Raw genomic sequence first — 15325 nt, 5'->3', positions numbered from 1 at the left:
GTTCCAGGGGGAGAACCTCATTATAACCTCCTGTATATTTAGTGTTCCTGGGACATTAAGGTCCACCTGTGCGTATTAATTCATGGATCTCAAAATAACCTCAAAAACCCCAATTATTCTTTCCCAACTTGCTCTAAACTGTCTTTTCATTCTTGACAGTATAGTCCCTTTGGCATATTATTTTAGCACCCCTAGTCTTTTTCCTTATGCACAAGGTTGGGTAAAAAAGAATAGGTATATTTCTTCTGTCTTCTGAATTTATCTGCAGGCTTTCATCAGGCCAGTTCTGGAAAAAATGGCTCCTTTCCTGCTAATAGTCTCACCCCTTAGGTTAACTCTTCTTCCTAGTGGCACTTTTTAAAAGCAAAATATCAGTGAAAAAAGTAAACAGTTGGCTTTTTGCCTGAGAAACAGTGAAGTAGGTTATAATATCTTTGCTTTTAAATCATGGCTTAATTTTTTAGCTTGTGGTTTGACACTCTCCTGTTCTGAGACGTCCCAGATCCATAGTAATTTCTATGTATTATAAGCTCTTATTTGCCAAGGCTTAAAAATAGTATATATGCTGGTACCTTCCTTTTCATCTCATTGGATTTTTGTCTGATAGTCTCTCATGCGTTTTTCCTGACTTTTCCTGCTACCCTACTCTTCTTTCTTGCTTTTATCCATAGAGTTGATTGTTTTTTAATTGAAATTTTCCAACTGCCATTTTTTCCCCATCTTATCCTCAGCGCTAATTTGTTGGATTACTAATTATGTAAAAATGAGCAAGAAAGCAAAACTTACTGCTTTTTAGCTTATTAAAACATGAAAATAGGGTTTCCCTGGTGGCGCAGTGGTTGAGAGTCTGCCTGCCGATGCGGGGGACACGCGTTCGTGACCCGGTCCGGGAAGATCTCACATGCTGCGGAGCGGCTGGGCCCGTGAGCCATGGTCGCTGAGCCTGCACGTCCGGAGCCTGTGCTCCACAATGGGAGAGGCCACAACAGTGAGAGGCCCGCGTACCGCAAAAAAAAAAAAAAAAAAAACCATGAAAATAGTTTGGGGTTTAGAGGATAATAAGTTTTTTTTAATTTTTAATTTTATATTGGAGTATAGTTGATTAATAATGTTGTTAGTTTAAGGTGTACAGCAAAATGATTAAGTTATACATATACATGTGTCTATTCTTTTTCAAATTCTTTTCCCATTTAGGTTATAACAGAATATTGAGCAGAGTTCCCTGTGCTATACAGTAGGTCCTTGTTGGTTATCTATTTTAAATATGAGTAGTGTGTATATGTCAATCCCAAACTCCCGTTCTATCCTTCCCCCCTGACCCCAGTCCTTCCCCTTTGGTAACCACAAGTTCATTCTCTGTGAGTCTATTTCTGTTTTGTAAATAAGTTCATTTGTATCATTGTTTTTTAGATTCCACATAGAAGCGATATCATATGGTACTTGTCTTGCTCTGATTCACTTAGTATGAGAATCTCTAGGTCCATCCATGTTGCTGTAAATGGCATTATTTCATTCTTTTTTATGGCTGAGTAATATTCCACTGTATATATGTACCACATCTTCTTTATCTATTCGTCTGTCGATGGACATTTAGGTTGCTTCCATGTCTTAGCTATTGTAAACAGCGCTGCAATGAACATTGGGGTGCATGTATTCTTTCGAGCCACGTTTTTCTCCAAATACATGCCCAGGAGTGGGATTGCAGGATCATATGGTAGCTTTATTTTTAATTTTTTAAGGAACCTCCATACTGTTCTCCATAGTGGCTGCACCAATTTACATTCCCATCAACAGTGCAGGAGGGTCCCCTTTTCTCCACACCCGGTGGATTAACAAGTATTTTTTTTTGGTTTGTTTTGGTTTTTTTTTTTTTCTGATAACAAGTTTTATCTTTTTCTTCCAGTTACAAAAGTAAGAAAATTTAGAAAACTAGGAAAATGAAAAATAATCATCCATATTCTACCACCCAGAGAAATCACCATTACCGTGTTCCTTCATCTTTTCTCCTATTCATATGTGTTCATATATTTTAAACTTGATTGTGCTTTGATCATAATATGTTAATTACTATATCTTTTTAATATACTTAGATCATGGTCTCAGCTTTGCTAGAAATACATTTGTATAATTTTAGATAGATCTTTTATAGGCGTTTCGTAAATATTTATTAAATGAAGTGAATGAATCCTTACCTCTCTCTGTGTCTCAGTTTCCCCATTTCTTAAGTGGGAAAATTTAATTTACAAGAGGTTTTGTAAGGATCCGTGAAAGACTGTATGTGTTGAAGCAGCTAGGTCTCATCGTCACTCTCCTGGCTGTACGGTCACAATTTTCCCCAGAGAGCCCTGCTGGAGAAGAAGCAGAGAAAGAAGCGCCTGGAGCCGCTCATGGTGCAGCCGAACCCAGAAGCCCGGCCACGTCGGTCAAAGCCGAGGGGAAGCGAGGAGCGCGCTCCGCTGGTGGAGCCTCAGGCCCCGCACAGCGGCGTCATCCTGCACGGTGTGTACTCGGGCAGCATCTCTGCCTGCTGCGGCGCGGTTTTCACAAGCCTGGGGGAGGCAGGAGGACTGTCAGGTGGACCAAAGGGACAATATTAGCATCGTTACCAGGTACCTTCGTTTATCTTTCTAATCCCATTCAGGGCCTTTGAGTTGGAATAAAAGCAGTGGTCTGATCAGTGGAGGATACCTTAAAGTTCACAGCCGTCCTGGAACTGTTGCTTTAGATGCAAAATGAAAGTGTCCAGAACTGCCCACTTGAGGAGCTTCCAGGCTCGATTGTTGCCTCCTGGCAGAGTTAACCATGAAGCCAGGAGCAGGTAGAGAGCACCCATTCTTCCAGTAGCCGGACTCAGAGGGACATCGGAGTCAGCGACGGGGTAAAGGAGGAACAGGGTTAAACAACTCTAAAGCTAGACCCCTCGGCTCCTGGTTTGGACGAGATCTGGATGGACTTCGGAGGACCTACTTGGCTTTCAGTCTCATTCTTAAGTTTCTAAAGCACAGCATCAGGTACATTTACTTTAGTGGCAGTCAGGTCGTGTTGATAAAATGAACACCAGATAATAAAATGGATTCCGCTGTTAACAAATGTCCTCGTGGATGTTAAAGAAGGAGAAGTGAAACAGTTTGGTGCTTCTTAATTCAGATCACATACACCAAAACCATCCAGCCAAATAGTGGATAATGCTTTCTTCTTTTTTCTTTATGTTGGGCCCCTAGGCATTGATGGTCCCGCTGCCTTCCTGAAGCCAGATGCTCAAGATGTGGAAACCAGACTTCACGTTCTCTCAGTAGGATCTTCTGCCACGGAGGAGGATACTGAAGGAAGTGCTGATGGAGATAGCACTTGGGACCCTGCTTCCAAGCCAGATCTTCAGGAGATTCTCCAGAAACATGGTGAGGATTGGTAACAGTTTTGAGGCAGTGAGTTAGTTAGATAAAATATAAAACAGGGAATTCTCTGGCGGTCCAGTGGTTAGGACTCTGTGCTTTCACTGCCAAGGGCCCAGGTTTGATCCCTGGTCGGGGAGCTAAGATCCCACAAGCTGCGCGATGCAGCCAAAATACATATATAAGCGCGCGCGCGCGTGCGTGTGTGCGTGTGTGTGTGTGTGTGTGTGTGTGTGTGTGTGTGTGTGTAATGTCAGCAGCATTAGCTACTGTTACGGCTATTTCCTTCCTTTTGACATTTTATTTTCGTCATCCCCACCCTGTTCCTTTGAGTTGCCCCTCAGCACCCTACCCTGCCTCTGTTTCACGGTTTATATTCCTCTAGTGATAAGGGGAGAGATAAATAGCCAGCTTAGTGGGAACACAAATTGGATCAAAATATCCTTAAACTAATAATACTTTTTCCATTAGAGCCTCTGCTTTCTGCCGGTTGGAGTTATTCTCGTAAATATTCCTGTACGCTTCAGAGGTCCTTTGTAGTCTTCTCCTTCTTAGAAAACTAATTTTATAGCGAGAAGGAATTAAGCATCCCCTTTGCAGATGAGAAGACTGACGGCCAGTAATGACTGGATGTTTGCTGGGTACCTGCTTTGTCATAGGCATTGCTGGGTACTGGGATATGTGAGTCAGGAGGTTCTACCACAGACTGGCAGGATAGATGTACATTCAAATGGATTCGTATATTCATTCATTTAGAAAACATGTATTGAGGATATGCTATATATCAGGCCTTGTTCTAGGCACTTAGGATACAATTGTGAACGAGGTTCCTGCCCTCATGGAGCATTTATTCTGATTGAGGCTTCGTGCCCCTAAATTGAGGCTTCATGGACCTAAATAGCCAAGGGAGTGTGGAGAGGGGTGCCCAACCAGAGTTGATCTGGAGGTGACATCTAAGCCAGAGCGTGATGCGGGAAGACGAGCCGGCAGCTCAGAAGGGCTGGAGTGCAGAGCGCGAGGTGACAGGTGGGAAGGGGCCTGGAGAGACATGGGCTAATGAGATGGTTTGGCTGATGGCCTGATCTCGAGCTACATTTTGGTGTATAGAGTAGAAAGCAGGAGAATTAGAACTCCACTGTGGGGCAGTGAGAGGGACAAGAACCACATGGAAGGAGGTGGCGACTAAGCTGAGGCGTGAGGGGTACGTGTGCTTCTGTGCACAGCTGTCAGCTCAGGAGCGGCTGGAGACTGGCACTGTGAATGTCTTTTGCTTGTCAGGCACTTGACATACCTTATCTCAGTGTTTGTGACAGTACTGTGAGGGGTTACACGTGTCAGCCTCTCCTTTTCACATGTAAGAAAATTGGCTCTCAGAAAGGCTAAGTAATTCGTTCTAGATCACACCGCTAGTTGGTTAGGTGGCAGACTTGGGCAGAAGAAATTACGTTAGCAGAGGCATCAGGTGTATAGAGCGTGATGTATTTGTGGAAACTGGGGCAGGGTGTGGCGTGATTTAGGGCTCAGCTCTGGGGCCAGCCAGCGTGGTTTGGAGTCTCAGCTCTGCCACCTCTGGCTGGTAAAGGGGAAAGCAGCACAACTTTTCTCTGCCTCAGTTTCCCTGTCTGTAATGTGAATGTGGCCATGGTAATTCTGTTACTTTCCTATCGTTATTATAACAAGAGATAGTGAAAGATGTGGAGGAGCCAGAGCAAAGAGAACTCTCAGTTTAACCAAAAGCTAGATTACTTACCGCAGGTCATCGAGCTGAATAGCGGCAGACCTAGATTTTCTGAGTCTTAGTCTAGCTCTTGATCCCTTACTGTAAATACCAAGCTGTCCCTTGTACTCTGCCCTATTAAATGACCGCTGTGTTCTTTCTCAGAATTGGCCTTTCAGGACCAGATGGGTTAATGCCTTTTTAAGTCTGAACAAGTTGCATCTGGACCATAGAAGCCATTAAGTGCTCTCTTGACTAAGACTTAAGAAGTGTCAGTTTGGAAGATAACGTTCCTCGAGTGGGGATCCAGTTTGCTTGTCTTACAAGTTTGGGAGAAATCCTTGATCTCCATCTTAAAACATGTATTCACATAAACTGAGTTCTTGGTACAAATATGGCATTTGGAAGCATAGTACTAACATTGTAAATCACGTATACTTCAATTTTAAAAAAAACAAGAAAACGTAGTACTGAGTGAAGGCACCCACGTGAGAGTGAGATCCCTAGAGTTTTATGCGTTTTGCTACCCGTCCCCAAAAGTTAACGTTTTAGGAAAGAAAAAAGAAAGAAAGAAATGTCCTTCACAAACCAAAGAATTTTTAAAATAATAGCTTTATTGAGATATAATTCACATACCATACAATTCACCCATGTAAAGTGAACAATTGATTGGGCCTTCAGTATATTCACAGAGGTCTGCAGCCATCAGCACAATCAATTTTAGAATGTTGTCTGACGCCAAAGAAACTTCATACCTGTTAGCAGTCACTTCCCATTTCCCTCCATCTCCCCATCCCTGGGCAGCCGCCAGTCTACTTTCTGTCTCTGCAGATTTGCCTATTCTGGTGTTTCATATAAACAGAATCAGTCATACACTCTGTGGTCCTTTATGCCTGGCTTTCACTTAGCATCATGTTTTCAGAGTTCATCCATGTTGTAGCCTGTGTCAGTGCTTCGTTCTTTTCTGTCGTTGAGTCACATTCCGTTGTATGGATAAGCCATGTTTTGTTCCTCCCTTTATCAGTTGATGGGCATTTGAGTTGTTTCCACTCTGGCTATTATGAATAATGCTGCTATAAATAGTTACGCATAAGTTTTTGTATGGACATATGTTTTCACTTGAGATTTTTTAACTGGCTTTAGTCTTATCCTTGGGTGTCCTTGAGAAAAACTTGATACCATTTATTTTGTGAACTATGTAAAACAGACCACCATTGTCCCTCCTCTGAGGTAGATGAATGTGGGCAGCACTGCTTGTTGTTCAGTCTCCTTGTCATGTGTGACTTGAGGGCTGTTCCAGCTGTTGTATGAGGGGTGACTTTACCTTGTAGACCACAGAGAAAAGCGAGGTGGGTCTCTCCCGTAGCTCTGCCCCTTTCTCCTGGGCAGAAATGCTTCTCCTGGAGCATCATCCTCTCACGTGTAAATTTGAGTGTCGTGCTTCTTTTGTAACACACAGCACACTTTGTGTCCCGTAAACAAGCAAGAGACAAAACAAAAAATAAGACTTGCCAGTCGCTCCTCCTCAAACTCATATAAATGTGAGGATAAAATGAAAAAATAGTTTTTAATCAGATAGTTTGAAGTTTTCTGTAAAAGGTCCAAGGTAGTAATACTTCAAACATTCCCATTTCGGGGGCTTCCCTGGTGGCGCAGTGGTTGAGAGTCCGCCTGCCGATGCAGGGGACGCGGGTTCGTGCCCCGGTCCGGGAAGATCCCATGTGCTGCGGAGCGGCTGGGCCTGTGAGCCATGGCCGCTGAGCCTGCGCCTCCGGAGCCTGTGCTCCGCAACGGGAGAGGCCACAACAGTGAGAGGCCCGCATACTGCAAAAAACAAACAAACAAACAAACAAACATTCCCAACTCAAATTAGTTCACAAGACTAACGATGAAAAAAATGTAGGAAAACAAAGAAGTAACTGATAGAGACATCTATTGCGGTAAAATGTGCGTAGCGTTTACCATTTTAACCGTTTGTAAGTGCACACAGCTCAGTGGCATTAGGTACATTCACATTGTTGTGCAGCCATCACCACCATCATCTCCAGAACTTTCTCATCTTCCCAGACTGAGACTCTGTCCCCATCAAACACCAACTCCCTATCCCCTGCCCCACCCCCAGCTCCTGGCAACCTCTGTTATACTTTCTGTCTCTATGAATTTGACTATTCTAGGCCTCATAAAAGTAGAATCATAAGGTATTTGTCCTTTTTGTGTCTAGCTTGTTTCACTTAGCATAATGTCTTTAAGATTCATTCATGTTGTAGCCTGTGTCAGAATTTTATTCCTTTTTAAGGCTGAATAACATTCTATTTATGTATATACAAAAGTTTGTTTATTCATCAGTTGGTGGATATTTGGGTTGTTCCCACCTTTTGAAAACTGAATAATGCTGCTGTGAACATTGGTTGTTCAAGTATCTGTCTGAGTCTCTGCTTTCAGTTCTTTTGGGTATACACCCAAAAGTGGAATTCCTGGATTATATGGTAATTCTGTATATATATTTTTAGGAACCACTATGTTGTTTTTTACAGTGGCTGCATAATTTTGCATTTGCCACCAGCAGTTCCTCCACATCCTCACCAACACTTATTTTCTGTTTTTTGGATTTTGTTTTTTATAATAATCATCCCAGTGATTGTCAGGTGGTTTCTCACTGTGATTTTGATTTGCATTTCCCTAATGACTAGTGATGTTGAGCATCTTTTCATGTGCTTGTTGGCCATTTATGTATCTTCTTTGGAGAAATGTCTGTTCAAGTCCTTTACCCATTTTTAAAAAATTATTTATTTTTATTTATTTATTTTGGGCTGCGTTGGGTCTTCGTTGCTGTGCGCGGGCTTTCTCTAGTTGTGGCGAGCGGGGCCCACTCTTGGCTGCGGTGCACGGGCTTCTCACTGCGGTGGCTTCTCGTTGTGGAGCGCGGGCTTCAGTAGTTATGGCACGCAGGCTCAGTAGTTGCGGTTTGCGGGCTCTAGAGCGCAGGCTCAGTAGTTGTGGCACTCAGGCTTAGTTGCTCCGCGGCATGTGGGATCTTCCCGGACTAGGGCTCGAACCCGTGTGCTCTGCATTGGCAGGCGGATTCTTAACCACTGTGCCACCAGGGAAGCCCTCTTCCCCCATTTTTGAATTGGGTTTGTTTTTGTTGCTGTTGAGTTATATATTCTGGATATTCATCGTTTATCAGATATATGATTTGCAAAAGAGGATAAATTAGGGAAGGGAACAGCAGGAAGGGAAAACAAGGGATGGATCCAGGTGAGAATATGAAGAAAGAATTGTCAAAATTTGGATTAAATAGCCATGTTTTAAGTCAGAACAGCTTGGAATTTTTAAGCAAGGAAGTTAAAATTATATTTGGTTCAAAGGTCTCTGGCCCTTTTTGACAGTTTCTCCCTTTCTGCCAGGGATCTCAGGGAGTTTGAACTTTGATGAGGAGGAGACTGATGGGGAGGAAGGAGAAGGGAAAAAACTAAGATCTCATTCGTCCTCTTCAGAGGCAGAGAGACCCAGTTCTGCATCCAGCCAGAAGCCAGCCACAGTATGTAGCTCTGAAACTTTTTCCTCTGAGCTGATTTCACTGCCTCCTAAGCATCTCCGCTATTTAAATGCCATTACTGGACGAGGGCTGCTTCAAAGATTTAAGCTGGAATCCACACTTAAAGCCCACCACTCCCTAATTTCTTGTGTCTTGAACCAGCTTCTGTGAAGCCGTATCCCATTTTCATACTTTGCTGTTTCATTACTCCCAATATTCGTATACCTATTTAACTTCTCAGAGTTTTTGCCTACCTTGTCAGAAGACTGAGACATACAGGTTAATCAGTAAGTTATTTTGTCCTTTAAGTGTTTCTCAAAGAGAATATGAGGTTTCCTGACCCAGCCGCCTACTGCTCACATGTGGCTGTTCTTTCAGGATACAGGAGCTTCCGGAACTGCAGCCCAGCACACTGATAATCAGCTGGGAGAAATAGAGAATTTAGAGGGCTTCGCATACAGTCCTGCCCCTCGAGGTGTCACAGTGAAGTGTCGGATAACTCGGGATAAAAAAGGAATGGATCGGGGGCTTTTCCCTACCTACTATATGCACTTGGAAAAGGACGAAAATCGGAAGGTATGAGAAGTGGGTCTTTTTTTTTTTTTTGGCTGTGTCAGGTCTTAGTTGTGGCATGTGGACTCCAGAGTGTGTGGGCTCAGTAGTTGAGGCACTGGGCTTAGTTGCCCCGAGGCATGTGGGATCTTAGTTCCCCGACCGGGGATCGAACCAGCGTCCCCTGCATTGGAAGGTGGATTCGCAACCACTGGACCACGAGGGAAGTCCTGAGAAGTGGTTCTTAAGACAGATCTTGAGATGGAGGGAAGAGTGCTGTACAGGGCTGGGTCGTTGATGGTCTTACGATGGGGGGTGGGGATGGGGGAGCACCGTTATTCGACAGGAACTAGGTTGTACTTACTAGTTCCCAAGTGCTGTGTTCTCACTGTCTTCAAAGAGGTCAGAGTCTAATAGTCAAAACCTGCCCACTCCGCAAAGAGAAAGTTTTATCCAGAAGGTAACAAGATGGAAGAGACTATTTGAATGTAATTATTTTTACCTCCATCCCTTTTTTTGGGGTGGGGGAGTTTCCAGTGTGCTCTTTGATTTTGATTTTGATTATGACAGTGTGGAAGAAAGAAGGGTTTAGGGAATAGGAGGAATTGGAAAAACAGAAAACATGCAAGTGGAATGTCTTGTTTTTCATCCTAGAAATTCTAATTTACTTTACACATAAATTTGAGGCAGTTAATACTTGCTAATGAACAATGTATTTTGTAATACCAGGTCTAAGTGGATGATTTTAAGAGCCTAGAAATGTGGGCTTCCCTGGTGGCGCAGTGGTTGAGAGTCCGCCTGCCGATGGAGGGGACACAGGTTCGTGCCCCGGTCCGGGAAGATCCCACATGCCGCGGAGCGGCTAGGCCCGTGAGCCATGGCCGCTGAGCCTGCGCGTCCAGAGCCTATGCTCCGCAACGGGAGAGGCCACAACAGTGAGAGGCCCGCGTACCGCAAAAAAAAAAAAAAAAAAAGAAAAGAAAAAAGAAAAAAAAAGAGCCTAGAAATGAGATGATGATAGTAGATATTAATGTTGTTATAACCACTATCTACTGAGTGTTTACAATTACCAGGTGTGTGCTAAATGCTTTATGTATATTATTACCTACAACCCTTAAGACAACGCTGTAAGATAGGATTTCTTATCCCAGCTTAGGGAATGCCCCAAAACACACTAAGAAGTGGCAGAGCCAGATTGAAACCTGTATCTATTTGATTCCAAAGTGCCCCCCTCCCCTTAGTTACCGCCCTCTCCTGCTTCCTTATTATTGTCCAGGTCTGGGGGTGTTTGGGAAGGATGCATAAATATGACAGTACTCGTATCACGGAAGTCACAGGAGTTTAGAACAACAACATACAAAATGCAGCAAGAAGCATCAGGAAAGCCGTTGCAGGGAGAATGGGAAGCACAGGGTCCAGGGTCCTGCCTCTTCCAAAGGTGGAAAGACTCTTACTCATGAAATTGGATGAAGCTTTTTAAAAAAGTCACTGGAGGCTTTAGGGATAAAGTTGTAAATAATGATATGGAGAATCAAGCTAGTGAATTTAGAAAAATTGTGCAGTAGGGAAACCCTGATAGTGAATTCTGAGAAGCATTATGAGGATTAGAAAAAGTGATAAGGACCCAGAGATTGGTCTTCTCTCAGAAAACCCCAAATGGCAGGTACACTGGTGCTACGATAGGGCATGGAGGCCCCTCAGGGGCCCGAGGCCACAGAGCTTGTGGGGTCAGGGCCGGGGGCAAGGATTGGCTACCCCTCACCCAGCTGGGCCGCCTGGTCAGGGCTCTGGAGGAGACCCATCTCTTCTGCTCATGCAGCCGGGAATCCGAGATGACTGACTCTTCCCTGGGAGCATCCCTCCTTCAAGGATGAGGTTTTGACAATGATGCCTGAGCATATAACCCATTCTGCCCTGCGGCCCAGGGTCAAGGCATTTGTTGCTATTGGGGGTTGCAGTGGACAGATGCTGGTCTGGGTGTTCAGTGCTCCAAGGAGATCGCCACTGCCATCATGAGGCCGTCGTTCTGGCCAAGTTCTCCGTAGTCCTCATGTGGTGAGGCTACTGGGGGAACAGGATCGGCCGGCCTCAGACCATCCCTGCAGGCTGACCGGCCACTGTGGCTCTGGGCCGGTGCCTCTCATCCTGCCCCGGGACACTGGCGTCATCCCAGCCGCTGTGCCCGAGAAGCTGGTGCTGGCCGGCGTGGACGATGCTGCACCTTGGCCAGGGGTTGCACTGCTGCCCTGGGCAGCTTTGCCAAGGCCACCTCTGTGCTGTCTCCAAGACCTAGGCTGCCTCACCCCCGAGCTCTGGAGGGAGACCATGTTCACTGACTGTCCCTGTCAGGGGTTCACTGAGCGTCCTGTAATGACCCACACCAAGTCTCCATGCGGGAGACCCAGTCTCCAGCTGTGGCCACCACATCGTTTTTCTGCAAGAAAAGTCAAAGTGAATTAAACCTGTTTAAAAAAAAAAAGACCCAGAGATGGACTGCTTGGTACATGATAGGCAGTTGCTAAATATTTGCTAACTACATAGGTAGGACAAACATGGCAGTTCTCTTGAGTGCATTTTTTACTGAAAAATTTTTTTCCTTTTCTAGATATTTCTCCTTGCAGGTAGAAAGCGGAAAAAGAGCAAAACATCCAACTACCTTATCTCCACTGATCCAACAGATTTATCTCGTGGAGGGGACAGTTATGTTGGCAAACTCAGGTGAGAGCAGCCTTGTATCCTGTCAGGTGAGAGCAGCCTTGTGTCCTGTCGGTGAAAGCAGCCTTGTGTCCTGTCAGGTGAGAGCAGCCTTGTGTCCTGTCCTGCTCTTCTGATGGTCTGATTCCTGTAGTTTCAGAACAATCCATATCGGTTTTACAATGAGCCGGTCGATGTCATCTAAAAAAATTAAGTTAATAGAAAGTCTAAGGCCCTTCCTTGTTTTAAGGCTAGATCTTTGAGAAAGCGACGATGACCCCTTGACCTTTGGAGAGTGGGCCGAGAGGCTGTCCCATACCTCTCCTACCTTGTGTTTGTATGGGAGAAAAATACAGATCATTGTGGTGGCTTTTTCTCTTGATTCTAGGTCCAACCTCATGGGGACCAAGTTTACAGTTTATGACCATGGTGTCAGCCCGGCCAAGGCCCAGGGTCTGGTAGAAAAGGCCTGCATGCGGCAGGAGCTGGCCGCCGTCTGCTACGTGAGTGCCGCCTCCCGTTTCCTCAGCCTCCTGGCGTCCCAGCCCTGGGCTTGCAGTCCGCCTCCCAAGCTTGTCTCTGTATACTCAAGTTGTTTACGGATTGCCAAGTGTAGCTGTATTTACTGTTTCAGCCACAGCCCTCACGCATCTCCTCTTCTCTTTTCCCAATGCTGCCGTGTTAACGCAGGCCTTCGTTACCCCTTACCCGTTGGCTCGCGGTTACCGTAAATTGGGAGCCCGTCTCTGCTTTCCGCCCTCTCGACCTGGTTCATCCTGTACAGCCGCTGCTGAGCGGTCCAGCTCCAGCTCATGCTGCTCTTCTCCTGCTCCATATCCTCTCCGGCTGCCCCTGGAGTCCAGAATCAAGCCTGGACACTGCACCTTTCCCTTCCGGCTCCCCGGGGGGCACGCTCCCTGTGCGTTCCCATCATTCTAGCCGCTCCTCTCGTCCCTGCGCCCCACCTGAGAGCCTGCCGTGCCCCTCCTTGCCTCTGCCTGTCCACCAGCGTCAGCAGAGGGGGTCTCTCCCGACACTAGATGTGCCTGATGCTCCCCTTGGTTCCCCGCGCTTCCTCTAGGGCCCCAGGCTGCTTCTTTAGCACCACCCTTCTCTAGCAGTTCGTAAAGCCCCATTCACTGCTGTTTCCACGTGAACACGGACCTGGCGCGTAGTGGGCATGTGAAGTTGTGGAGTCAAAGAAGCAAGAAGGAATTAACCCGACTCAGTTGTTACTTTGATCCCAGAGTCTCAACTTTCCATCAGTTGGAATTAATCTCATCACTTGATTCCCATGAGATTTTATCTAAGTGACTGAGAATCATTTGACTTAACGCTTTATAATGTATAGATGTCTTCTCTTAGCTTCAGAATCAATGAAATATTTTAAATGTGCATGACTTTGTGTGTATGTATACGAATACACATATATCCATGTATTTAATGTACTTACTTTATTCATATATAATCTGCCTGGTTTGACGGGCATTTGATTTTTTTTTACCTCCAGATACAGGTCCTATTTAATTTAAACTGTAATTCTCACTCTGTATCATATAGTGCCGGGTCCTCACTGGGAAATCGATATTTATTGAAGATGACAAAGTTGGACAGTTTGCTCATAACTGTCTGAAATTTCACTTAAAGCTAAAGAGTGAGAGTAGGGTTTCGAGCCTGTTGAGTGTTTTAAATTCGGATCAGGTTTAAAAAGAGGAAACAGCCTTATTTTCCTGGGCTTGATTCTCTGTCTCTCTTTGTTTAACTGCAGTGAAGTAATAGAATAGTGTTTAGCGCTCTCCACATTGTCCCCGTTTTACACGCCCGGGAGGGCCTTGTGTTAAGAATGAGGTCTTAAAAAAAAAAAAAAAAAAAAAAAATGAGGTCTTGTGGGCCTCCCTGGTGGTGCAGTGGTTAAGAATCCGCCTGCCAATGCAGGGGACACAGGTTTGATCCCTGGTCCGGGAAGATCCCACGTGCCGCGGAGCAACTAAGCCCGTGCGCCACAACTACTGAGCCCGTGTGCTGCAACTACTGAGCCTGCACTCTAGAGCCTGCGAGCCACAACTGCTGAGCCCATGTGCCACAACTACTGAAGCTCGTGTGCCTATAGCCTGTGCGCCTACAGCCCGTGCTCCACAACAAGAGAAGCCACTGCCATGAGAAGCTCATGCACCACGACAAAGAGTAGCCCCCACTAGCCGTAACTAGGGAAAGCCGCGCGCAGCAACGAAGACCCAGTGCAGCCATAAATAGATAGATAGATAGATAGCAACGAAGACCCAATGCAGCCATAAATAAATAGATAGGTAGGTAGGTAGATTGATAGAAAGGAAATGCATGGTATTAAAAAAAAAAAGAATGAGGCCTCGTCTTCATTTCTGTGTCAAGTTCCTGTTTATTTCCCTCTCTTCCAGGAAACAAATGTACTCGGATTTAAAGGCCCGAGGAAAATGTCTGTGATCATCCCAGGGATGAATATGAATCATGAACGAATCCCATTTCAGCCACGAAATGTAAGTAAGAGCATATTTCATCAACAAAGGACCCTAACAACAAGACTGCGATACAGGCAAGATGAATAGAAAACAGTGTCGATTCCTCCCGGGCCCAGCCTGGAGAGTGGCCCACTCTTCCTCAGGAGAGCCAGCCCTCCAGACCTCGGGGTAGGTGCTGTTGCTAACGTGGTTGATTTGCAACCACTGGGTCTGCAAAGAGAAACACTAGTTATTCTATAAGAATCCAACAAAGCCGGCTTAGTTTTGGCTCTGTTTCTGTTCTACTTGCTGAAACGGAGGAAATAGGCCCCTGCTCTGCTTCCCGCCTCAACAGCCTTGAGGGTGAGCGCTTGGCGATGGTCCTCAGCACGCACCCCTCTCCTACAGGACCGCGAGAGCCTGCTTTCAAAGTGGCAGGACAAAGCCATGGAGAACTTGATCGAGCTGCACAACAAGTCCCCCGTCTGGAACGATGACACCCAGTCCTACGTCCTGAACTTCCATGGCCGGGTCACTCAGGCCTCTGTGAAGAACTTCCAGATAGTCCACGAAAATGACCGTAAGCCCCAGGAAGAGAGGTGTTCTGACAGAACTCGGAAATGAGCATTGCCCTTCATTGGTAGGAAGTTATACTCAGGAGAGCATGATTTAAGAAAGAAATGACCTCCTCGGAAAGACAGAGCTACAGTCTTGGCAGTCAGCCGTCTGAGCCGCTGAGTTGAGGGCAGGAGCGTGTGAGGGGTCTCTTGTGGCAACCGGTGGAGTCCTGGGGGTGCTGCTCGGGGGGCAGAGGCAGAGGCCCTTCCTCAGGAAAGGTTCTTGCCCTGCCAGCCCCCCCACCCGAGTTTGCGCTGCCCCCCTTGCCCTTCTGGCCCCCCTCAAGTTTGCGCTGCCCCCCCTTGCCCTTCCGCCCCCCCCGAGCTTGCACTGCCCCCCC

General features: G+C 45.9%; 1 protein-coding gene across 1 annotated transcript in view; it reads left to right on the top strand.

Moving 5' to 3' along the window:
* TULP3 (TUB like protein 3) overlaps positions 1-15325 on the top strand; it is a 46262-nt gene that overhangs the window by 30338 nt on the left and 599 nt on the right. Inside the window, 8 exon segments of the mRNA XM_007469453.1 lie at positions 2340-2499; positions 3222-3398; positions 8517-8650; positions 9026-9223; positions 11805-11917; positions 12282-12396; positions 14308-14406; positions 14776-14947. Coding sequence (XP_007469515.1) covers positions 2340-2499; positions 3222-3398; positions 8517-8650; positions 9026-9223; positions 11805-11917; positions 12282-12396; positions 14308-14406; positions 14776-14947 — 1168 coding nt within the window.

Source organism: Lipotes vexillifer, unplaced genomic scaffold (assembly GCF_000442215.2).
Source record: "Lipotes vexillifer unplaced genomic scaffold, Lipotes_vexillifer_v1.1 scaffold395, whole genome shotgun sequence".
Lineage (NCBI taxonomy): Eukaryota > Metazoa > Chordata > Mammalia > Artiodactyla > Lipotidae > Lipotes > Lipotes vexillifer.
The sequence above is the reverse complement of the archived record's forward strand: the minus strand, read 5'-3'. Positions and strand labels throughout refer to the sequence as shown.